This window comes from Myiozetetes cayanensis, unplaced genomic scaffold (genome assembly GCF_022539395.1).
Source record: "Myiozetetes cayanensis isolate MyiCay16 unplaced genomic scaffold, myiCay2020 scf22, whole genome shotgun sequence".
NCBI classification, from domain to species: Eukaryota; Metazoa; Chordata; class Aves; order Passeriformes; family Tyrannidae; genus Myiozetetes; species Myiozetetes cayanensis.
The window spans coordinates 1,113,529-1,137,912 of record NW_026087434.1 but is presented as its reverse complement, the minus strand read 5'-3'; the positions used below and the strand labels follow the sequence as shown (position 1 = coordinate 1,137,912).

The following is a 24,384-nucleotide window of genomic DNA, read 5'->3' as shown; positions in this document are numbered from 1 at the left end:
CCTCGTGCCTGGCCCCCAGTCACACTCCCATCATGTGAGGGGCTGCGGGCGGGCTTAAATGGGGCTGTGGGTACCGCCCCGCAGCTGGGCACGATCCCACCCCCACAGCAGGGCCCGATTCCCCCGCACCCCCACAGCTGGGCCCGATCTCCCCCGTCCCACAGCACCGGGGGGGAAGGGGGGCCTCCGAGGGCACTGCCTGCGTGCGGAACTAAACAGCGGGCGGTGCGTCACGGGGAGGGACATCTGTGTGTGTGGCACCGAGGCGGCATGGGGGACCGATTTGTTGGTGACACCGAGGCAACACGGGGGACCCTTTTGGCGGTGACACCGAGGCACGGGGGGAGCGCTGCGGTTGCACCGGGGTAGGAACCTTGGTGCGGCGGAACGCGCGCGCGGCGGGCGCGGGGCCGGGGGGCCGGGCGCGGGGCAGGGCCGGTGCCGGGAGGCGGCGGGGCCGGGCCGGGCCGGGAGGAGCCGGGAAGGGCCGGGCCGGGCCGGGCCGGGACAGCCCGAGCGGGACGGGACGGGCCGGGCCGGGCCGTGCGGGAGCGGCTCGGCGAGCCCCGGCGCCCGCGGGCAGCGCCATGGCCGAGACGATCGTGAGTGCGGCCGGGGGAGGGGCGATGAGGCAGCAGATTCCTGCGGGGCCGGGACGGGGGCACCGGGACGGGGCCGGCGGTGCCCGCGCCGGGCAGTGCCTGCGGCGCCGCGGGACGGTCCCCGTGGTTCTCCCGCCGTGGTTTCCCCCCCCGTGGTTCTCCCCCCGCGGTTCGGGGCCCGGACCCCCCCGGTGTCTCTCAGCCCCGGGCGAGGGCTCGGGGGGCTAAGGGGGTGGAGAAGGGGCTGGTGGGGCCGGTGAAGGGCTCCCGGTCCCGTCCCGACGGGCTTGTGCCCGGGGTGGAAGTTGGGAGAGTGGGAAGGGGTGACGGCGGGACACAGGCAGCTCCCCCGTGTCCCCCCCGCCGCTTCCCTCGTGTCCTCCCTTGTCCCCCGTGTCCCCTCCCCACACTCGCCGCCCCCTGCCCGTGTCGTCGTGTCCCCCAGGAGCTGCTGAACGGCCCTTGGAGAGCAGCTCCAGCCCTGCCACTGCCCCTGCATGCCCCGGGACAGCGGTGTTTACCTTTGTCCCTTCCCTGCCTGCACCCGAAGGACTCCCCTGGCCTTTCCCCCCCACAAAATCTGCCGGTTTTCCCGTCCTTGAGCTCAGGTTTCCCGGGAGCAGCCCGGGCCTCTCCCCTTCTCCTGATTACCAGGGCTCAGCCACGACCAGTGCAGTGCCCAGTAACACCAGTTGGGCTGGTGCCTGCAGGAATAACCCCCCCTTGGGAGCTCTGATCCGCCCTCCTGAGGGTTTAATTCCAGCTCTGAGCTCAAAGAAGTGTTTTCCTTGGAGAAACTCGTGCCGAGGGCTCGGAGCATTGGGGTGATTCCATCCCTGTGCTCACACACACCACCCCCTGGGTGTTCCCAGGCCCTTTGGAGGATGGGAACGGGGGGTGAGGAGCAGGGGAACGTGGGGCTGGGGGCTCAGGGTGGGCTCTGTCCCCCTCCCTGACGCGCTGTGCCCTCCCCCCCAGATCATCCGCGTGCAGTCGCCGGAGGGAGTGAAGAGGATCACGGCCACCAAGAGAGAGACGGTGGCCACCTTCCTCAAGAAGGTACCCCTGGGCCCCCTGTGCCTCCCCACGGGGTGGGGCAGGGCTCCCACTGCTTGTCCCACGGGATTGAGGGAGATCTGGGCAGGGAACACGTCAGGGGGGCTGGCTGGGGGGTGATTCAGCTGCTTAGTTTGCTCTGTAGGAGTGAGCAGCTCTCCATTTCATTCCCTCCTGGGACTCCTCTGGAGCCTGGGACCCTCGGATTGGGGTTCCTTTGTTCTCCCTGTGGGAGGGAAGGGAATGGGAGCAGCCCAAAACCTGCTCTCTGTGAGTCATTTGCTCTGTTTGAAGCCCTGACCCAACAGCATTCCCTGACAGCATTCCCACCCGGCCAGGAAAAATCCTGCTGGATTCCAGGGCTGGCTCAGGGACACCCACTGGAGCCTCTGAGCAGCCTCACCCAAGGGAAAAAAAAGCTCTCAGGATCTCTGGAGCCTGTGCAGAACAAGGAGCTGCTTTCCAGGGCTCAGGTTACGCCAGGCAGTGTGGAACAATGGCTGGAAAACACTTCCTGCCAGGACAGAGGCACCTGGAACGGCCTCTTGGGCTGGGGAAGGTTCTGTCCTCTGGCTGAGCTGAGCACAAGACCTGTGTGGGTTTATTTCCAGGGTTTGCTTGGAAGAGAAAAGGGGCAAATTTTCCCACCTGAGATCCATGGTTTATCTTAATCCAGGTCTCTCCTACCTGTGCTGTGGATTTTAATGCTGGAATGTTCACCCAGGGGGTGGGATTGCTGTTTAGGGGGGCAGCTGGAATTAGACAGGCATCAGATTGCTGCTTCCCTACAGGGAATTAACTTGGATCTGCTCCAGGGAAGCTCCAGAAGTGTGCAAGGAATAAGGGACTGGATAATCCTCCCTGTCTCTTGTATCACATCCAGGAAAAAGCCCTAAAAAAGTGGCTCTGGCTGTGCCCAGGGTAGAATCGAGTCAGGAACCAACTCAAACCTGTTGTTAATGAGTTGTGGGATTTGTCTGCCCCAAAAATGGAGCTCTGTGGCCCGAGGAGCAGGAGCTGATCCCCGTGAAAGGGTCCCACTCACACGGATCACTCACTGCTGCAAATCACAGTGGAGCTGACAGGAAAAAAAAAAAATCTGCTTTTCATGGCTTTGCTCATGTGACAGTTCTCTGTGGCTCATCACATTTGTCCTGGGGGCATTCCCTGTCCCCAGAGCTGCGGGGATTATTTTTATTATTAAAAATAAAGGCCACTGACTGAGGAGGAAAGTGAGGAAAAACGGGCAGAACAGCGGGAAGAGGTTGAGTGAAGCAACTGGTCGGTGGGAGCAGAGCTGAGGGCAAAAGATCCACAGAGGTGGATTGAGGAATTCTGGTCCCAGGAGGATGGGAATGACTTGCTGGTGTGGCTGGAGCGAGAAAACAGGGAGAACTGGGATAGTGGGGAAGTTTCTCCCTGCAGTCCTGCAGTGCTTGCCTGGATTTAGATCAAACCCTGCAGTTGTGTTGTGTGAGGGAGAGCCACGTTCTGGTTGTTTAAATTCCTGTTTTAATCCATTGCTTTTGTTTCCAGGTGTTTCCTCCATGTCTCCCCATTATCCTGAGCTCAGAACTGTGCTGAATTCCTGCAGTAGGAGCTCCCTGGGATCAGCTCTGGCTCTGGGCTCCTTCCAGCCCTCAGGCACCTCACCCTTGTCCTCCTCCCCTGTCTTTCAGGTCGCCAAGGAATTTGGCTTCAGGAATAATGGCTTTTCCGTGTACACCAACAGGAACAGGACGGGGGAGATCACAGCAGCCCAGAACAAATCCCTCAACCTGCTCAAAATCAAGTGAGTCCCCACGGGAAGGGCTTGTCCAGCATGGGGGGCTCGGCTTGGACCTTCCAGAATGGGCAGCACTGGGAAAAATCACACCCCATGTGCAGCATGTCCCTGGAATGTGCCAGCTGGCAGCTGCCTTGGGAAGGCTGTGACTTGATCCACGCAGGATCCACACTAGTTCTTGTCCCTCCTGGAGCTGTTTCCTCTCTCCATAGGCTCCTTTTGCCTTTTTCTCCATCTTTTCCCCTCAGTTGTGTCTCCTGATGGAAGGGGTTTGCATTTGTTGTGGCAAATGACCAGAGCAGCAGGAAGAGGTGGCTGATGGACCTGGTTCCAATTGCCACCTGAGCTGGTCTCATTGTAGTTTGGGACACATTCCATGCTCTCCCATGTTCCAGGAGGTTGGCTGGCTGTTGGGAAGCAGCTCCAGCTTCCTGGGTGCTGTTTCCCACCCCTCCCACTACCTGTGTGCTGTCTCCCACCCCTGCAGGCATGGGGATATGCTGTTCCTGTACCCCCTGAGCCCAGCTGGCTCCTCCTCAGAGACCATGGACACCTCTGTCTCCCAGAATTCCCGGCCTGGGGGTGCCCCCCAGGTGGTGGAGGATGAGATCGACCAGTACCTGATCAAGCAGGATGGGAAGATTTACCGGAACCGAGACCAGCAGCTGTGAGTTGGGGGGGAGCTCTGTGTGTTCCTGCTGTATCCAGAGTTTGGAATGTCATGTCTGAGCCCAGCAGCCTGGGAATGTCCCAAGCAGGAGCACTCTGAGCCTTCAGATGCAGCCACTCCTCATAAGGGGGAACACAGAAGCGAGGGGAGTGAGTGGAAGTGTCCCATGACAGAGATGTGGAACTGAGACTTGGGTCTTTCCCTGCTTAGTTTTTTTACTTCCCCTCCATCACGTGCCTTTCTGACCTTTATGAAACCAGGGAGCCCCTTTTGCTCACAAAAATGCACCAAAGTCCAACTTTCCAAAGCTCCTCTGTGCAAGGGGCTTTGGGAAACAAAGCAACTTCTATTTGTGTAAAAATAATACAACAATGGGTTAAAGCCACCCAAAATCTACACTGGTGCTGCTAAAACATCCTCTGGGTGGGTGATGGGGTTTTATTGCTCAGCATTAATGTCCCAGTTGGGTCCCAGTTCTGGCCTTGGGGCTGGAACCCTCTGGAAAGAGACTCCTGAAAGCGTTTGAGGGAAAATTTTAAAGGCAATCAGGAATTCTTGCTGAAACAGAATCATCTGCCCTTCCCTGTGGTGTTGTCCCCTGTATGGTTTATCCTCAGTGCTGCAGCAGCAGGGACATTTGTGGAAAATCCTCTCTGGCCTTCCCAGGCTGACCATGAATGATGGGATGTCACATTATTGAAGCAATAAAGGCAAAACCCACCACTCTGTGGTCAAAACATTGTCTTGAACTTGCCCACACCTTTCAAGGAATCAATGAAGTTGTTCCTAGCAGGGAGCCAAAGCCCAGGAGTGGGTATTGAGGATAAAAGGAGGTGTCTGGGCTTGTTCCTGGGTTTGGGAGGGTGGATCAATCTCAAGTGAAGGATGCTGAGTGCATTAGCAGCATTTAGGGCTCCTTTCTGTACATTATCTGCCACAAAACCTCCTTAAAATCAATCCTGCAACTGGATCCCATCCATTGTCTGCACACACCAGCCTCCAGAGCCCTTCCTTTGGAAAGCAGCACTGACTGAGTGCAGGGGGGAATTTATTGTTAGTTCAGGGTTTTTTTTAAAGCAATCACCACAGAAGGAGATGTTTTCCCCTCTAGCTCTACCCAGCAGGGTTTATCTGCCTGATAAACACACACTTGGTTGTTCCAGCCCCTCCTCCAGTGCCTGATAAAGGATGAATGTTTTGGGTGGCTTTTTGTTGAAACCTGCCCTGCCACATGGCCTGGAAATTCTTTGAATTTGAAGGGTTTGAATTCTTTGGGACAGCAGAGCCCCTTCCCAGGGACATAATAAGGGTGTGATCTTGACCTGAGACTCTCAGGTTTAAACTTCAACCTGGCCAAGATAATTCAAGTCCTCCAATTCATCAGGAACTGGAGTGACAGGACAAGGACAGATGGGTTCAAACTCAAAGAGGGGAAGTTTAGGTTCGATATTAGGAAAAAATTCCTCCCTGTGAGGGTGGGGAGACCCTGGCACAGGGTTGCCCAGAGAAGCTGTGGCTGCCCCACCCCTGGAAGTGTCCAAGGCCAGGTTGGACAAGATTTGGAGCAACCTGGGCTAGGGGAAGGTGCAGGAGTTGGAACTGGACGATCTTTAAGGTCTCTTTGCACCCAAAGCATGCCATGATTCTCTGACCCCTCTGTAATATTCCCTGGGGAGGGGGAGAGTTGCTGAGAGCTCATGTAGATCTTCCACACCAGAATTACTCAGTCAAGTCTTACAGTCTGTTTTTCCATTATTAAGTGAGATTTAACCCCCTTTCTCTCTCCCTCTGCCCAGGTGTCGTCACGGCCCCCTGGGTAAATGCGTTCACTGTGTCCCGCTCGAGGTAAGAGCCCCAGGAGGGTGCTACAAACTCACACCAGTTGAACTCTCCCAGCATGAACACTTTTCCTAGGAGTGGAACACTTTTCCAGGCCCGAATCCTGCTGTGCACTGCTGGCTCTGGGATCACCAAAGCTCCAGGCCTTTGTGACCCCGGGTTTATCCTGGTTAATGACGGTTTTCTGCGACAATGAGCTTTAACAGAAAGTACTTTAAAAAGTGCTCAATTTTTCCTCCCTCTTCATTTTTTCCTGGATCTTCTTGTTTCATCCCCTCTCTCCTCTGTCCCAGCACTTCCCAGTTGAACCACCTGGCACAGGTTGCCCAGAGCAGCTGTGGCTGTTCCTGGATCCCTGGAAGTGTCCAAGGCCAGGTTGGATGGGGCTTGGAGCAACCTGGGATCGTGGAAGGTGTCCCTGCCCAAGGCAGGGGGGTGGGACTGGATGAGCTTTAAGGTCCCTTCCAAGCCCAAACCATTCCATGATTTCATGATTATTCAGCTCGAAGCAGCTTTAGCCTCCAAACGTGCTGGGCTGTGTAATTTATGGCGTGAAGCAGCAGCCACCCCTCCAAAGGGGATGGATCCTGGCCGTTCCAGGATGGCTGTTCCCCACTGCTGGAAGTGCTCTGGAAGCCCTTGGCCGTGCTGGAGCAGCTGGCTCCTTGTTTGCTGTTAGATATTGAAAGGAAAAGGCTCTTTGCCTTTGAGGCTCATTCTGATTTGTGGAGCCAATCTGTTACCAGAGCAGGAGGCGACCATAAAACTCGCCGTTGTGAAGCTGCACTGTTTGTATCCCAGTAGTAGCTGCCTTGAAAATGAGCCTGAATTTCCTTGATTGCTTCCACATTGGTGGGGTTGACTCTGGAACATCTATTTGCTCAGTGATCAGGGTGTTATCAGACAGGTGCCTGACCCGCCTTTGCTCTGTGTGGTGTTTTTGGCAGCCGTTCGATGAGGATTATTTGAACCATCTGGAGCCTCCTGTGAAGCACATGTCATTCCATGCCTACATCAGGAAGCTGACCGGAGGGGCAGACAAGTAAGAAAAGCTCTGGGTTTAAGGGAATCTGGTTGTAGCTTCTTTTTTTCTTTTTAAAACACAAATGGAAGTACAGACAGATCTCAGTGTGGGACACGAGGATCGAGTGGCAAACTGAGGAGGAAACAACGTGTTGAGAAATAAAAGAAAAAAGGAAAAGGCAGGAAAAAAATAAATATGGCTTTTTATTTTAGGGATTTTATTCTTTCTAGTTTTTCTTTTCTTCTGTGGCAATGTACTTACTTCCAGGAAACACTCCTGATGGGGGGAGAAGGCCAGATGGAAGGAAGGAGGTTCCCTAGTTACACCAAGCTCCAAGCCTGGTTCTCAAATTCCATGGACATAAGTTACACAGAGGTGTAATCTCCATGCTGTTCCTAAATACCACTGGGATTTTTTAAATCTCTCTGGGAGATGCAGCCCAAGTCCATGACACTTCCATTTGAAGGGAACTTCCCTTTCCAGGAAGCCTCATAAACATGAAAGAAGCTCTGAATTGCCCGAGTGCTACAACCTGTTACTTCCCACATGCTCCATAAATTACTGCTCCTAAAGCATTTGCTGTGGTAACAGCAGCCTTCTCTTCCCCCCATTTTCTGTTCCCCCTCTCTCTTTCCCCCTCTCCCAGGGGGAAGTTTGTAGCCCTGGAGAACATCAGCTGTAAAATCAAGTCGGGGTGTGAGGGACACCCTCCGTGGCCAGAGGGGATCTGCACCAAGTGCCAGCCCAGCGCCATCACCCTCAACAGACAGGTGAGACGGAGCTCGTGGCACCTCACGGGGGCCTTGGCTTCCCTTCTGGGAGAGGTGACTTCCAGAACAGCCAGCCTGGAGCACGAAGCCTCCAGGGGTCAGGGAAACCCTGTCCAGCTTCTTCAGGCCTTGCGAAAAAGGGTTCAAAAATGTCCTGGGTCAGCAGTTTCCTCCCAGCATGGAGGGACTGAGCTGGCAGCACCAGTGATGAACCCTACTGTTTTTCCTCAGGGGATCCAAAAGGCCACTCAGCTTCTTGTTTCCTCATGAATTTCAGTGTCATTTTACCTGCAAAGGCTCTTGGGGTGAAGGTCCCGGTAGAGACCCCGAGGTACTGGGGGTGCTCAGCACATCCCACGCTCCAGCCCGTGGTGGGACCTGCCAGGCAGGGAGCAGTGCTGAGGGGTGGGAGCTGAGCAGAGGGCAGAGGGAGGGAGTCCCCAGTGTCCCCCACGCCTGCTGTGGCAGGATCCCGCTCCAGAGGGGTGGTGTGAGTCCTGGGAAGGCACCGGAGCCAGCGGAGGACGGCCTGACGCTTGAACTTTGTCAAACAGAAATACAGGCATGTTGACAACATCATGTTTGAGAACCACACAATTGCAGATCGCTTCCTAGACTTCTGGAGGAAGACAGGGAACCAGCATCTGGGATATCTGTACGGCCGGTACACGGAGCACAAAGACATCCCGCTGGGCATCCGGGCGGAGGTGGCGGCCATCTATGAACCCCCCCAGGTGAGCCCCACCTGCCCCCGGGGTCCCCTCGTGGTTGGGGGCACAGAAACACCTGTTTCCAACCGCAGCTCCCCGAGGAAAACTGTCCTGAGCAGATGATGGTGGGGTTTATGTCCTTAATGTCACCATCAGCTACTGCCACTGCAAGATTTTTAAACCCAGATTTGCTTTTTGTTTGTTCACTCCCCCCCCCTTTTCATATTATTCTTATTTATATTATTTTTATTATATATTTATAGTACATTATTATGTTTATTTCATGATGCTTATATATTTTTTATTATGTTTATTAATATATTCTTTTAAACATCTATTTATATTTACGTTATATGTTTTGCATTACTCTGTGTTCAAATTATTTAAATCCAGGGTGACTGTAAAAGTGGACTTCACTTTTCATCTTCTCTTGTTTCCTGGATTTCCAGGAAATTTTCCAAGAAATTCTGTGCTAGGTAAAAACAGTTGCAGCCCTTGCTTCAATTCCTTCCCAGCTCTCTGGGAAAACTGAAGCAGCTTAATTAGGCAGAATGAAATCCAAATGATTTGAAGGCAGAACGGTGGAGAGGCTGAGGATGAGCTGGGCTGGAGTCCCCACTAGATGGGGCACGGCACCGCTTGGCTTCACACGGCCTGAGCCCTCCTCCTGTGCTTCCTTCATCCTGATGACTCCTGCAGCCTTGCCAGAGTGAAATCCAGCAGATTGCCAGTGGAGGGGGAACAAATGGATCCTTGGGAGTGTGTGTGTGTGTGAGAGAGCAGAGTTGCAAGGGGAGGTCTCTGGGGTGACACCAGACTCTGCTGCCATGCTCTGCCTCACTCCCCACAGTGGTTGTACTGGTTTTTTTTTCCTGTTCTCTCTCATAACAAGTGTCTCTCTGCTGCAGATCGGGACACAGAACAGCCTGGAGATCCTGGAGGATCCAAAAGCCGAGGTCGTGGATGAGATCGCGGCAAAGCTCGGCCTGAGGAAGGTCAGGATGTGCTGGATCTGGTGTGTCTGTGTGTGGCAGGGAAGGAAGGCAGCAGACCAAGACCTTTTGGGTTCCCCAAATCTCACTTAAGTGTCAGCAGCTTTGTTAGGTATAAAATAGACATCTTCAGGTATAAAACCCCAGACCAGAGGGTTTTCCTGAGCACAGGCCCCTCACAGGGCAGTGCAGCTGCAGTCAGAGCCATGAGGGACACCAAAGGCTGGAGCAAAGCAGCAGAAACACCATTTTCCCTTTCTTTCCCCTCAGGCAGGAGCCACTCCTGGGACCATCTCCCAGGAAAGTGCTAATTTGGCACAGATGGAACTGGAGCTGCCTTCATGCTCCGTTTCCAGCAGCAGGGACTCCCCTTGGATTTTGTTTCCCTCTATGGGGTCTCTTGGTGCTACGAGGAGTCAGTTGTGTGTTGGTTTAGGGGTGCAGGTCCCCCTCACTTCCTGCCAGTCATTCCATCAGGATCCACCGGTTTCCTGACATCCCCAAACCTGCGCTGATACTTTCCGGTTTGGGAGCGCTGTTGGTATGGTGGGAATGCCAGGAATGGGATGTACACAAACGAGATTTGACTTGCTAAAGAAAACACGACTGGGAGAAGGCTCAGTGCAGACTGTAAACATCTGTGGGGAGGGCTTTGTTCTCCCAGATAAGATCTCACCCCTCGCCAGAGGCTGGAGCAAGACTTCTGTGTGTTTTATTTATTACCGTGTTTTCCCTCCACTTTTCCCATCAGATATTTTTAATCCACAGGATTTAACACGTCACCGAGTGCTGGCTGCAGGGTTTGGTCTGTCTGGGCTCTGCAGGGAGCTCTGCCTCGGGAGGGTTAATGCTGTGGGGGCTGGGATTGGCACAGGGGCGGACAGGGTTCATCCCGAGGTGTGTGTACACATGGCACACGTGTGTGGAAGGGATGCACGCTCCAGGGGTTGTTGGTGTGTACATGCACACACCAGTGTGCGACCACAGAAAGCAGGAATGTGTTTTTTGGGTCGGGACAGACTCCAGTTTGGAATGAATCACACTCCAGTATGAGATTCCTCCTAACCAGAGCCTGTGAGGTTCAGACTGGGATCATGTGAGAGGTTCAAACCGGGACCACGTGAGCTGCTCCGGGCGCTCCGTAGGAATTGCTTTCTGCTGGGGGGGGGTGGGAGGCACAGAGGCCTCTTGCAGCCTCCAGATCTTTCCATGAAAAATATTCCATAGTGAAACACAACACTGCAGGTGCCCTGGCCAGCCAGCTGGCATGCTGCTGCTCCTGGAAATGGGATTCCAAGAGCCCGGCACAGCTGGGAGAGCCATCCCCTGCAGGCAGCGTGCACAGGGCCGAGGGGAGCCAAGAACATCGTGTCCCGTGAGCTGAAAATGTATAAGCTCTTCTGGTTTCCTTCTTGTTCCTTTTTTTTTTTTGTCCTTTTTTTTCCTTAAAGCAACGTTCTCCATCACCCTTTGTAGGTCGGCTGGATATTCACTGACCTGGTCTCTGAGGACACACGGAAAGGCACCGTTCGATACAGCAGGAACAAGGTGAGGTCCAGGTGTGACCCAGCTCATTCCAGCTGCTCAGCCAGGGCAACCTGTGCCAGGGCCTCCCCACCCTCCCAGGGAAGGATTGCCTCCCGTCTAACTCTGCCCTTTTTAGGTTTAATAAAACTCTGTGGAGTGGAGGGAGTGGGGGGGTGTGAGGTGCAAACCCAGTGAGCCAGAGTGACTCAGAGGATGTTCCCATGGGCTGGGCTTTATGACACATACGTGGCTCAAACTTCGACCTCCTCAGCTTCCCGTGGTTGTAAACCCAGTGATGTCCATATTTGGAAAGTGCAACTTCAGTCTAAAAAAAAAAAAAAAGGTGTGTAAATGTGGGTGGGACTCTGCAAGGGACAGTCCTGAGCCAGCTCAGGGCTGGGGAGCTGACAGGTCACATTCTTGTCCTGGGCTCTGCAGCAGCTTTCTATGAAAGCGTGTTTTCCTGGGGTGTTGGTCGCTTTCCTTGGCTGCAGCCCAGGGAAATAGGCCTGGGCTACGTCACGCTGTCCTTTCGCTGACTGGAACCGCTGCTCTCCCCTCAGGACACGTATTACCTGAGTGCAGAGGAGTGCATCACAGCTGGCAACTTCCAGAACCAGCAGCCCAACATCTGTCGCCTCTCCCCAGATGGGCACTTTGGATCCAAGTTTGTCACAGTTGTGGCTACAGGTATAAACTGGCCCCAGCTCTCTGGGTTACACCTGAATTACCTCTTGTTAGTAGAAGAATATGCCAAAAATCACACGCTCTGGTCCCCATCTGTCCTGTTTAACAAGGGTTTTACTCTATGTACTAAAATACTTTTTCATTTTTTGTTCTATCCTCTCTACAAGTATTTACTCATTATTTATTTACCTTTTTTTTTTTTTTTTTTTAACTTAACAACTACGTAAAGAAACTTTTATGAGGCTCAGACCCACCTCTCTGATCCAGAAATCCCCCTCTGCCTGCAGCCAGGGCAATACCTGGGTCTCACTTCCCTGTTTCACATCTTTAAGCTCCACATTCTGTTGCCTGGAAGCAGCAGTGCAGAACCACAACAATCCAGATCCTTAAAGTTGTGGACTGATTCCTCCTTCAGGAGCTTCAGGAGGGACCTTTTATCTCCCTTGTGTTGCTGTCAGGGAAACCCTGACGTGGGGTTTCAAAACGTAGTTTTTTGGCTGAATGGAACAGAAGTGCCTGCAAAGTGCTTATACTTAAAACCTCTGGATTTAGCCATTTTCAGGGAGTCTCCAGAGGCACCGTGGATGGGCTGGGCTGGGAGGGGGGACACTGGCATGTGCTGGGAGGGCTGGAGTGTTCCCAGTTCACTCTGCTCTTCTCCACGGGATGACACATGTCTTCATTTAAACCTTCCCTGGAGCAGAATCGCTGAGTTCTGGGTCTGTTTAACACAATGAAAAACCCTCATGACTTCCAAATAACATCCAGTGTGAAAAGTGAAAGTGGGATGGGATATTGCCTGCCCTGAGCCCGGCTTTGTAAGGCTTCCCGGGGCCCTTTTTCAGTGAAAAAGCTCTTTTTCAGTCAACAGGCCCATTCCTGTACATTCCAGACTGCTAAACACATCCACCTCTCATTAAAGATAGATCTGTGTCTCTCTCCTTTTTTATATATATATTTATTTCAGGGTTTTTTTCTTTCCAACAAGGTGTTTTACTGAGCAAACACACTTTGTTCAGGCCTTCCCCCCGTCCTGGTCTATGTTTAATTTCTAGGAGTGTTTGTTCTGGAGCAGTGAGTGATTGAGGTTACAGATCAAAGGGTAGAAAAGGAATATTTCCTCTTTGCTGTTCCAGCTAATTTCATTCTCCTATGTTCAATCAGCCCAGCAGGTTTCTATTTAAACACTTGAGTCCTTCCTTTTGTGCCACAGAAATGTATTTGGATAGTTTGCCTCAACTTTGCCTTTAAATCCTCTCCGTGGATTAATTCCTATCCCCTCCTGAATTCCTAGCTTTGGAAATAGTAATGTTTTCCTACCATCTGCCTCCATCCTCTCTTTCCAGTTGTATTCCAGTGACACATGACCTGATGTTGCTTACATTATCCAAAGGAAAGCGCCAAGCATGTGATCCCTCCACGAGCCAGGCTCTTAATTCCCACTTTCCATGTCAGATTTCCACCGAGCCATCCAGGACAGGCTGAGAAAACACTGTTTAGGCCTGACATGACCAGGGGATCTGCAGCTCAGGGTTTCTTGGGAGGGCTCTGCCTGGGTTTTGTTTGGAAAAGGAGGAGACACCTGCGGGGTAGTGGGAGGGTGATGCTGTCAGAGCCCCCGAAAGGGCAACTTCTCCTCCTTGGAGCTCCCAGCAGAGCATTCCTGCTGTCCCCTGGGTCTGTGCTCTTGGGATAGCTCTGGAACTGTGTGTGACTAGAGAAATGTGCAGCTTAGAGGGAATTCTTGCCTAAAATTCTTCCTATGCAGCAGCACCAGCAGCTTCATCTCAGTGTTTCTCATTGTTAGCAAGACCCCTGAGTCTAATTCATGGAGTCTTGGAATTGTTAAGGCTGGAAAAGAGCTCCAAACTCATTGAGTCCAACTTTAATGCTCTTGGAGCTACACTGGGGAAATCATCCTCATGCAGGATTTTCATGAAGAATTTCTTCATGAAAAGGGCTGTGACATGCAGTCCCCATGCCTGGAGGTGTTCAGGGAATGACTGGATGTGGCACTCAGTGCTCTGGGCTGGGTGACAAGGTGGGCATCGGGCACAATTGGACTCGATCTTGGAGCTCTTTTCCAACCTCTGGGAGTTTTGACCACTCTCTCCTTTTCCAGGAGGTCCTGACAACCAGGTGCACTTCGAGGGGTACCAGGTGTCGAACCAGTGCATGGCCCTGGTGCGGGACGAGTGCCTGCTGCCCTGCCGGGACGCGCCCGAGCTGGGCTACGCCAAGGAGTCCAGCAGCGAGCAGTACGTGCCTGATGTCTTCTACAAGGTAAGGGCTGAGGGCCTGGGCAGCTCTGGGATGTGCCCCTGGATCCAGCTCTGGTCCTGAGGAGCATCAACCGGAGCGGATCCGAAATACTCTCACTTCAGAGAATCATGGAGTGGTTTGGGTTGGAAGGGACATCAAAGCTCATCTCATTCCACCCCTGCCATGGGCAGGGACACTTTCCACGATCCCAGGTTGCTCCAAGCCCTGTCCAGCCTGGCCTTGGACACTTCCAGGGATCCAGGGGCAGCCACAGCTTCTCTGGGCAACCTGTGCCAGGGCCTCCCCACCCTCACAGCCAAGAACTCCTTCCTGATATCCCATCTAACCCTGCCCTCTGGCAATGGGAAGCCATTCCCTGTGTCCTGTCCCTCCATCCCTTGTCCCCAGTCCCTCTCCAGCTCTCCTTGAGCCCCTTTAGTCACTGGGAGGGGCTCTCAGGTCTTCCTGGAGCCTTCTCTTCTCCAGGTGAACCCCCCCAGCTCTCCCATCCTGCTCCAGAGCAGAGGGGCTCCAGCCCTTGGAGCATCTCCATGGCCTCCTCTGGACTCGCTCCAGCAGCTCCACATCCTTCCTGTGTTGAGGACTCTGGAGCTGGAGGGGGGTCCCAGGACTATTTGAGGTGTCACTGCTGGCCTCTGCCTGTCACCCTTTGGGTCTGTTGGTGATGGATGGAATGTCATTTCTCCCTTGGCACTTCTTTCTGGAGACCCTCACCCCTCGTGTACCTGCAGGGCCGAGTCAGGAGCTGGGATCAGGCTCCCTGTGGGTGCCGATAGCGCTGCTGCTCCAGCACAGGGCTGGTAGTGCCCTGTGGGCAGGGACAGAGGAATTAATTAATGGCTCTGCTCGCCAGCTAATTAGCCATCCATCACCCATTAGTTATCTCCTCCTTGTCGTGCCTGCTCCTGCTGCCTGTATTAAAGCTGTCCCTGAAGGAGCACGGGATAAGGAAAGCTGCCTTCGTTTGGGATGACTGGAATGAGCGGATTGTGCACCAGCAACAGGAATGGAGCTGGTCAGGCTGCTCCTGCATGTCATGAAACTGGGACTGGGAAGTGCTGATTTCCCTGAGAGACCCCATCATCCACCCCTTAACACTGAAGGGCTGGCTTGGCTTGGCCCCCACCTGGAAACAAGGAACACCTCTGGAATGAATCCAGTGCTGGAGAGGGAGGGTAGATGGAATCCCTGCCTCTCTTCCTTCTCGGAGCTGATAACCCAGGGCCAATTAAGATCCAACAGCGCTGGGGTGTGCAAAGGTTGGCCCCGAATGTGAGGGAGATGAGATCATCTCCTGGCGTGCCCTGATCCCACTCCGGAGGAGCCCGGGCTGTGCCACACTCGGGCGCACTGCAGGAGGTCCCACAGGTCTGTGTCCCACATGTGGGCCACCCGGGGTGCTGGGAGCAGCAGGAAGCCGGTGGGTGTTCCCAGCAGGGCTTCACTCCCCTCCGTAATCTGAAGCAGGGAGATAAACAGAATGGGAACGGATGGCTCCAGCCTTCCGTGGAAATTTCCATGAACCACTGATTCACCAGATCGGGCTGCAGCTGATTTCAGGTTTTAGAACTTCTCTCCCCAGTTGCCCTTTTCATGGAGTACTCAAGGATGGCTCTGCTGGGTGGGATTATCCCTCAGCCTTAAACGGGTTTGGCTCTAGGACCCCTTGATTTTTTCCTAATGTTCTTAAATCTATGTAAAGCTCAGTCACTCCTGGCTTGGGAAACCTTTGGGGTCCCATTAAATGGGCAAGGTTTGGGAGCAGAGACACGACCTCATCTGTCTTGGGCTGGTGACAACAGCCCTGTCCAAGCCTTGGTGAACTGCAGGAGGAGGAGGAATCCAGCAGCACAGGATGGAATCTTTGGGGTCCAGTGCCCTGCTCCCCCTTTGTCCCCAGTCCATGATGGTTCCCCTCTGCCCACCCCCCAGCCAGTTTTGGGGAGAAAGCTGCACTTTGGAGTAGTTGTTTGCCCTCGACTGCGCAGCCATCGCTGGTCCGGGGAAAAGTCCATGTGTATTCCCATACAATATCCATCTGAAAAGCCCTTCAGGATGAAAGGAGCTCTACAAATTAATTCTAATTGAATGAGGACCAGGAGGCCGATATTTGTGAGTGTAGATGTATTTATAGAACAGCCAGATGGGAGGCAGGATCCAGGGAACTCGGATCCGCAGCAAGGCCAGTGGATTCATCTCCGGCTTCCGAATGGGAAAAGGTGCTGCTTTTCTTCCATGGAAATGGGGAAGCTGAAGCCACTGGCGTTGTCCTGCAGTTTTCCTGAGCCTCCAGCTGTGTGATTTCTGTATTTCTTTACCATTCTCTTTACGTTGGCCCCTCGCCTGCTGCTCCGAGGAGCCACCCCTGTGGAATTGGCTTTGGACACACGGTTGTTGCTCTCCTGGCTCGGGAAGGCAAGAGCTCTGCTCCAGTGTGGGAGTTGAGGGTTTTGGGGACTGTGAGTACAAGTTACCGTACTCTGAAGTGCCTCCCAGGTAAGATTAGCCAGGAGGAAGGACACATCCCCCCCCAGCCTCCCGGGCTGCCTGGGAAGCATCACAGTGCTTCCAGCTGGAACGTTTCACAACCAGCACGTGCTGCTTGGAGAGCTCAACACACGGGACTCGTCAAGGACGCGATGTTATCAAGACACAGACACAGGTCAGGGTAAAGACTGTGAGTGAAGATGATGACATTGCAACAGCCACTTCACCCAGGCTCTCAGCTGGATGAGGGCGAGCCCGTCTGAATGTTCCATACAAGCGTTTTCTGTCCTGTCTTCTGCCCTCGAGCAGCCTCCTCTGTCCATCTGGTTCTAGAAAACAGCTGGGTTGATTTGGAGTTCCTTAAGAATGTACCTTGGGTTGATTATTCAGCACTGTGCCTCAGCTGGAGGGATCCCTCGCTGCCTGCACCCTGTTGTCCCTGCTGTCCCCTCCTCCCAGTCCTCTGGCCTAGGAGCTCTGGCATTGCTGAACTGCTCCACCACTGTGGAAAGAGATTCTTGTGTTTTACAGACCCTTTAAAACCCTTGGATAATTGGATTTGGGGGCTGGCTGGCTTTGTCTCTTATCACTGGTATTTGTGGCAGCTCAAACGTGACGATGTCATCGTCATCCTCGCAGTGAATTACATTTTACAGCTGCCTTAACGTCCTGCAGTTTCTTTGGGACGGTTTCATATTCCCCCAGCGTTTCTTTGCGATGGTTTAATATCCCCCCAGAGTTTCTTTGGGATGCTGTTAAGACAAAAGCCCTTTACAAGTATTGTGCAAGAGCCCTTTGCCCTCGAGTCCCACGCGTGCTCTGAGCCCTGGCCTGGCACCAGTTACACGTGTCCCATCCCACCCTGGGACAGCCCCAAGCCAGGGCCCTGCTTTTATGAGAGCCCAGCGGGACCTCTGAGCCAGGCTGTCCTTCCATGGCACTGGAAATCCTCTTCCCAGGGAGAGCCAGGCTGCAGGGAGTGTTCACTAGCAGGGAAGGACTTCCCTGGCTGCCCTCCCACCACAAGCTGCCTTAGCTTTAAATGTCCTGGCTGCTCCGGGGAGGAGGATGCTGGATTAGCTCACCAGGAGTCTCTTGGGAAGGGTTTCAGCTCTCCCTGACCTGTCACTTGCTCCTGGAGAAGTCTCTTTGTCTCTCCGTGCGAGGGGCAGGATCTGGGAAGTGGCAGAGGGAAGAGCAAGGCTGGGATTTATTCACACGTGGGGAGGACAGACGGCTGCTGAGCTCCACTGTGCCTTCCGCGAGGGAGCGGGTCGGGAATGACGGCGTGGGATGTGGGATGCTCACAGCCTGGGATGCTGACGGCGTGGGATGCTCACGGCTGTCGAGCCCCGGGACACGGATCCGGAGCCTCCCTCCTGGCTGACACCCGCCCAGGCTCCTCGCTTGGCTGCTCCCCTCACCTTCTGTGGATAATCCCGAGGCCACCCAGAAGCCTTTCCATCCCGCCAAGGTGTGTGACACCGGCTGTGCTCCCACCCTTTGCCCTGTTCATCCCCATCCCTGTGCAGCTCCTGCCTCCAAACAGTGGTTTGGAAGGCTCTAATCCAGCCCTGATGCAATCTCCACCAGGATAACTCATTGTCCAGACCTTGCTGATGGATTTTTGTCCAGGAGCCAAATACTTGTGGCTCCATTAACCCCTTCCTTGGCTCCCTTTGGAACGGGTGCCACTGGGCTTTGGGGGGCTCAGGCTGCAGCAATAACAGGGCACTGGTGGGGTCCTGGTGATGCCAAGTTCAGGATAAGGATCTTTCTCCCAGCCTGATGTTCTTTAAGGCCTTTAAGACATAGTTGAAGGATCCATGGGGGTGGGAGAGGAATGTCAGTGTTTGGGGGAGCTGTTCTGTCAGGACTGGGACACGTCCTCGGCTCGGGGGGAGCGAGGTCCCAGTCTGTGGATGTCTTGGAGGCCTCAGCCAGCGTGCCGTGAAAAAGCAGGCATTTAACATGGAAATCCCCAGAGGGGCAGATTAAAGCCAACAGGTGCTGGAAAAATGTTTCTGCATATTAGAACTTAATTAGATTGGAAAATGAATTCCAGATGGGCTAATTATGCGTGAGTTGTTGCAGGTCCCTTCTTGCAGGGGCAGGATTGTGTTTGGGAAGTTGATTGGATCTGATTCGTGCCTCTTGTGGTATCACTGAGATCTAGGAACAGGTTGGCTCTGAGGTCCTGTGATCTCCCAAAAAAAGGCTCCACAGCTCCTCCTGCTCCTGTCAGAGCAAGAGAGATCTGAGGCCAGGAGCTCCCAACAACCTGTCATGTGTGAGGAGCAGAGATCCTTATCAGAGCTGCTTTTCAAAGGAGCTTCAAAGACTGGAAGGGAGATTTTTTTTTACAGAGGGAACAGTTCCTGGGGACAGGGGGTGCTTGGGGAGGGGGTCGGGAAGCGGGGCTGTGCCTGGAGGGGAGCAACGTGCTGGAGCCTGCTGGGGCGAGGCCTGACTGGGAGCACTGGGAGAGCGGGATGGTGCTGGCTGCTGCTCCGCATAGCTGTGCTGTGTAAACACCAGGGAGAGCGGGGGAGTGGTGTTCTCCAGGAGAAAAACGAAAGGGGAGGGAGAAGGGAGGGAGTCAGCAGCTTGTCCCTGCATGGTGCTCCCTGGCTCAGTCCAAGGAATGCTGCTCCCATCCCACGGGAGATCCGCTGGAGGAATGGGACTCGCAGCCCTCTGGGATGACACCTCTGGTCTGGCTCCAGCCACTGAGCCCGTGGAAACTCCAATACAGAGTCCCTGACTGGGAATTATGGGCATATGATTTATGTGGGGCTCAATGAATGATTTATACCACGTTAAGTGATGATTTAGGTAGAAAACACAACCCCCTCGTACGGAATCTTTAATGAAAAGTGTCAGTTCTCCGGGATTTATTTCCGAAGCGCCGTTTGAACTCGGCGTGTTTGACATCAATCACGTCTAATTGTCAGGTTATGATTAATGAACATATGCTGGCCGTTTGTCTCCCTAATTAAACTTTATGTTCCCTTCGTCTGGCAAAGCAAAACAAGTTTACGCCGTGGGATGTGCTTGGTTCTAAGGGTCTGGGCCTGGGAAAGTGCCTGGATTCCTGATTCCCAGGTGAAGAGCTGGATGAGGGACTCCTGGATTTGCAGAAAGGCAGGTTTGCCTCGGCCGAGGAGGCAGATGTGGCCTGTCCCTCCTTTTTTAGACAGAGCTGCTGCTTAAATGGCATTTAGAATCATGGAATCATAGGATATCTGGAGCTGGAAGGGTCATCAAGTCCAACAAGCCCAGGAATCACACCTTGATTTACACTCCTTAGATAATTCCAGGTCCCTCTCCAGTGGGAGACAAGCCCAAGGTGGTTTGTGACCACACACTCCCTTGGCTCACGAGGAAACAGCGATCCTGATTCCAGAGATCCTGGAATTACAGAGATCTCCAGCCCCTGGGAGCTGCAGGGAGTTGGGCAGCCCTGCACCACCCAGCCGGGTTCTTTTCCACCCTCAGTGATCTGCCAAAGCTCAGGATCCTGGGTGGGCATCTCCAGGGCATGATCCCTTGGGCTTCACACCACTTCCATGCTCAGGAATAATCCGTCCCTTCCTCTTTTAGGACATAGACAAGTTTGGGAACGAGATCACCCAGCTGGCTCGCCCGCTGCCGGTCGAGTACCTCATCATAGACGTGAGTATTCCGTAGTGTTTGCTTCCCGTGGGAGAGGGTCATGGCACAGCAAACCCTTCACCCACCTCTGAAATTCCCACTGGAGGTGATTCCTGAGATATCCTCCTCTTCCCATTGCTGCCAGGCGTTCCGAGCAGGGAGGTGGCTGCCCTGCTCCGAGGGGCCAGTGAGGTGCCAGGGAACACTCTTGCTTCCCAGGAAGGCATTCCTGGTGCTTCCCAGGAAGGCACTGCCTGGTGCCTTATCACGGCTCCGCCCTGGCAGGGAGCCACAGGGAGCAGCTGCCCCACGGATCCATGTGCAGGGCTCTGCCTAAGGAAGGAGCTCCAGCTGCCTGTCTCAGAGCAGCAGTTAGGGATCCATCTCCTTCAAGTGACTCAGCAGGTTGTCCAGAAATGCCTTTTCTTGGAAGAGGGAATTCGCTCTCTGGCACAGTTTGGCCAGAGCGGAGCTGCTGCCAGGCACGGCACGGCTCAGCCCTGGGGCTGGGAAGCAAACTTACGGCATGGAAGGCGGGAAAGCAAATAACTGGGATGACAGATGATATTGCTGGAGCTGGAGGTGGTGCCAACAACGATTAAATCCACCCGGAGCAACTGCTCTGCTCCAGCTGCCCCTGGCACAGGCAGCCAGAGCTCAGGGATTCCTGCAGGAGGGAAGGCACCTGTTCCTGGGATACCTGAGCTGTCACTGGGATGAAAACAGAGGGATAGAACATGCATTAGGATGCCCTCAGGATGCCCCCCCCAGCACAGCTGTGCCAGGATCACTGTATCCCAGTAACCTGTGCAGAGAGGGATGGTGTCCATAGCATCTGTCAGGACCAAGCTCCATCTATGTCCCTCCAGCTTCCTTAGGAACAAGGCTGCTTGGGAGCCAAGGGGATGTGCCTCTGATCATCCTTCCTTGGGTTTTTTTCTCTTCTTTAGATTACTACAACTTTCCCCAAGGATCCAGTCTACACGTTTTCTATTTCTCAAAATCCATTCCCCATCGAGAACCGCGATGTGCTGGGAGAAACTCAGGTGAGGATTGATTCCTGACGGAGCCCCTTCCACAGGGACAGGCTCTGCCTCCCTTGTGCTCGCTGACATCTGCAGAGGGACAGCTGTGCCCTCAAGTCACCCCTTCCCAGTGCAGCTGCCAAACTCCTTCCTGCACAGAGCAGTGTCTGCATGCCAATGCCGATTGCCAGCCGTGTTCCCAACGGCTCTGTGATGGGATCAGGGCTCCCTGTGCCTCCCAGGCAGCACCAGGGGGACTGAGGGGCTCCAGCCCCACAGAGACACCACAGACCCGCTTCTCCCCACAGGCAGGAGAGGGTCTGGAGTCTGTTCTGCTCCCAGAGCACTGCCTTCTCTTCCTGGTTGGAATTTTAAAGCACAGGGTGCTGTTCCTGCAAGAGGCCGGGGCAAAAGATGGGAAGGAACGGGCTGCTCCACCCCCCTCTGCCCCTTTTCCATAGGGACAGAGCTGGAGTTGCTTGGCCACACTCAGCACCTCTTGGATCTGAGATCGGCTCTGTGTGCACTGAGATTGGTCAGGAAAAGCTGGTGTGGGTGCAAAGATCCTTTTCCCTGGAAGTTGTTAGCTGGAATTCAATCAGCCAGCCTGGGATCTGATTTTGGGATCATCCCTGCACATTGCAGTCGATGCCGGGAGGCGCCAGAAATGTCTGGTAGCAGATCCAAATAGGGAGTGACTTTTCTTCCTTACTGTCCCCTCTCTCCAGGACTTCCACAGCTTGGCCACGTACCTGTCCCAGAACACATCCTCCATTTTCCTAGACATCATTTCTGATTTCCATCTGCTCCTCTTCCTGGTCACAAATGAGGTCATGCCTCTGCGGGTATGTAATGGGGCGGGGAGGGTCCTGTCCCTATCCATCCTCCCCATCCCAGCTCCCTCAGGTGTGGGGGTGACCATTCCTGCCATCCTGTGTCCCTGGGCCGGGTCCCATTGCTGTCTTTTCCAGATGAACTGTTGGGAGAAGGTTAAAAAATTTTAAAACCCTTTTAAAGCCTCGGAGCTGCTGGGAGCACTGAGAGGGGTTGGTTGTCCACATGATTCCAGAGCCAACTTGGCTGCGGCTCCCAGAGCTGGAAACGAATTAAAAATTATCTCAGAATGAGGAATTCTGTGGGAACAACAACGAGAGCAGAGCCCCCAGCCCTCGGTGGGGCCAGGGGTGTCCTGGCAGTGCAGCTCTGCTGCCCTTGGCCGGGCACTGCGGGCCTGGCGGCTGCCCCGGCACCGCTGGAGCTTCCCGGTGGGATCCAGCTGGGCCATGTTGGCCGGAGGCTGCGCATGTGTGAGGCAGCCGGGATGACCCTGGGCAGCTGGAGATCGGGATGGGGACAGGGATGGGGGCTGGAGTGCTCTGGCATGGAGGATTTGCCCCTCTGGAAGTCGGGATTGCTGTGCAGCACTGGCACGCTATCCCAGAGCAGTGCGTGATACATCCTGGAAGCAGAGGAATGGAATCTTCTGGGATGTGGGGGTCTGTCTGACTGCTGGGGGGAGCAGAGGGATAAACTGGGGCACCCCAAGGATCTCGGGAAAGGGGGAACAGCTCAGGCTCAGGGTCCTGCCTTGCTGTGCTAGGGAAGGAGGGCACATCCCTGGTCACAGCACCCGGTGGGACACGGGAGGGCTCACAGTGCTCATTTCCCTCCTGTGGCTTCCAGGACAGCATCAGCTTATTGCTGGAAGCTGTGAGGACCAAAAATGAGGAGCTTGCACAGACCTGGAAGAAATCCGAGCAGTGGGCGACCATCGAGCAGCTCTGCAGTAAGAGGGGTCCCTGTGGCGGGGGGGTCTCTTGTTCCTGTCAGAGCTGGCTGGGGGCCCTTAAAGAGGCTGCTGGAGGCTCAGGGGGAGGAAAGCTGTTGGTCGGTCATGGAATCAGGGAATGGCTTGGGTGGGAAGGGACCTTGAAGCTCATCTCATCCCACCCCCTGCCATGGGCAGGGACACCTTCCACCAGCCCAGGTTGCTCCAAGCCCCCTGGAACACTCCCGGGGCTGGGACCGGGGGGCACTGCGGGGTGGGCATTGCTGGGATCCCAGCGCTGCCCCCGGGCTCTCTCCGCAGGCACGGTGGGTGTCCCGCTCTCGGGAATGCAGGAATACGGCGCCATGGGGGGCTCGTCGCACGCCGCGGCCGCAGCCATGTGGCCCTGCCAGCACTGCACCTTCATGAACCAGCCGGGCACGGACCACTGCGAGATGTGCAGCCTGCCCCGTTCCTAGCCCCGCTCCCGCCCCGAGCCTCCCCGGAGCAGCCGGCGCGGCGCTTGTCCCTCCCCTTCCTCCCTTCAGCTTCCAGCTCCGGCTGCTGGGTGGCTCCAGCCCCCCAGTTACTCTGCGCTCCCTTTCGGGGGCCATCCTGGAGCTGCTTGGTGCTCCCAGCCCGGAGAACTGACGCTTCTCCTCAGCCCGTGCCCCCCCCACTGCTGCCAGCCTGCCAGGGGGACCCAGGAGGCTCGGGGGGGTGTCCGTGCCCACTTCCCTCCTGAGGGGATGGGGAGGCTTTGGCTTCTCCCTGCCTGCAGCTTTGCTCCCGTTCCCTGCCCGTGTGGGTGCCCGGATCCCAAGAGCTCTGCCGCCGACTCGCCCCAGGGGTTGGCAGGTGGCTTTGATGTTCCCGGAGCAGGACGGGACACCGGGCACGGGGTGGGCATCTGCCAGCTCTCAGCTTGGCACCCCGTGGGGACTGCAGGAGGGGTGTCCCCTGGGGGTGCTGTGTCACCCCACGGAGCAGGGGTGGGCTCCCAGGGAAGGGGTGATGGGACAGCCACAAAACCTGGGCACCCACCTCACCTCCGGCCTGTCCCAGGAGCTGGTGCCTTCCTTCCCCCGTGCCCTCGTCCCTCCAGAGCGTGTCCTGGCCGGACTTGGGACTCGGGGCTCTTGCCCCCCACCCTCTCTTTAGCCCCTGGCTGGAGCTGCCTGGGCACAGGTGGATGATGGAGGTGCCTGTCCTGGAGCCCCCCTGCCCTGTGTCTGCAGCTGGGGTTCAATCCCGGGGCATTGGGATTGTATCCCATCATGGGAGGGGGGCTGGAGACCCCATCCTGCTCCAGGACAGGGTGTCCCAGTGTCCAGCAGGGCAGGGACCCTCTGGCCCCCCTGCCCCTCGCTGGGGCTCTCCGAAGGCTTCATCCCAAGGCCCGGCTCTGGGCTGCGGTTGCTTTTCCCTGGGTGTGCTGGGGTTTGGGGGTGCAGTGTTGGGGGGGGCCCAGGCCCGGGGGCTGCGAGTAACGTGGAATAAAAGC

General features: G+C 55.1%; 1 protein-coding gene across 1 annotated transcript; it reads left to right on the top strand.

The window, feature by feature from the left end:
* Positions 1-465: 465 nt before the first annotated feature.
* On the top strand, positions 466-24,336 carry NPLOC4 (NPL4 homolog, ubiquitin recognition factor). The gene is made up of 17 exons (XM_050319288.1): positions 466-602; positions 1,581-1,661; positions 3,338-3,450; positions 3,932-4,111; positions 5,911-5,959; positions 6,901-6,995; positions 7,624-7,747; positions 8,302-8,481; positions 9,366-9,452; positions 10,926-10,997; positions 11,540-11,666; positions 13,786-13,946; positions 20,037-20,108; positions 21,038-21,133; positions 21,841-21,957; positions 22,796-22,898; positions 23,202-24,336. The coding sequence occupies exons 1-17, from the start codon at positions 588-590 to the stop codon at positions 23,357-23,359; spliced, it is 1,830 nt and encodes a 609-aa protein (XP_050175245.1). The 5' UTR covers positions 466-587; the 3' UTR covers positions 23,360-24,336.
* The last annotated feature ends 48 nt before the right edge of the window (positions 24,337-24,384 follow it).

Coding starts and splice junctions, on each gene's coding strand:
- NPLOC4 (XM_050319288.1), top strand. Junction 6,996..7,623: donor CTGACCGGAGGGGCAGACAA/GTAAGAAAAGCT, acceptor CCCCTCTCCCAG/GGGGAAGTTTGTAGCCCTGG. Junction 9,453..10,925: donor CAAAGCTCGGCCTGAGGAAG/GTCAGGATGTGC, acceptor CACCCTTTGTAG/GTCGGCTGGATATTCACTGA.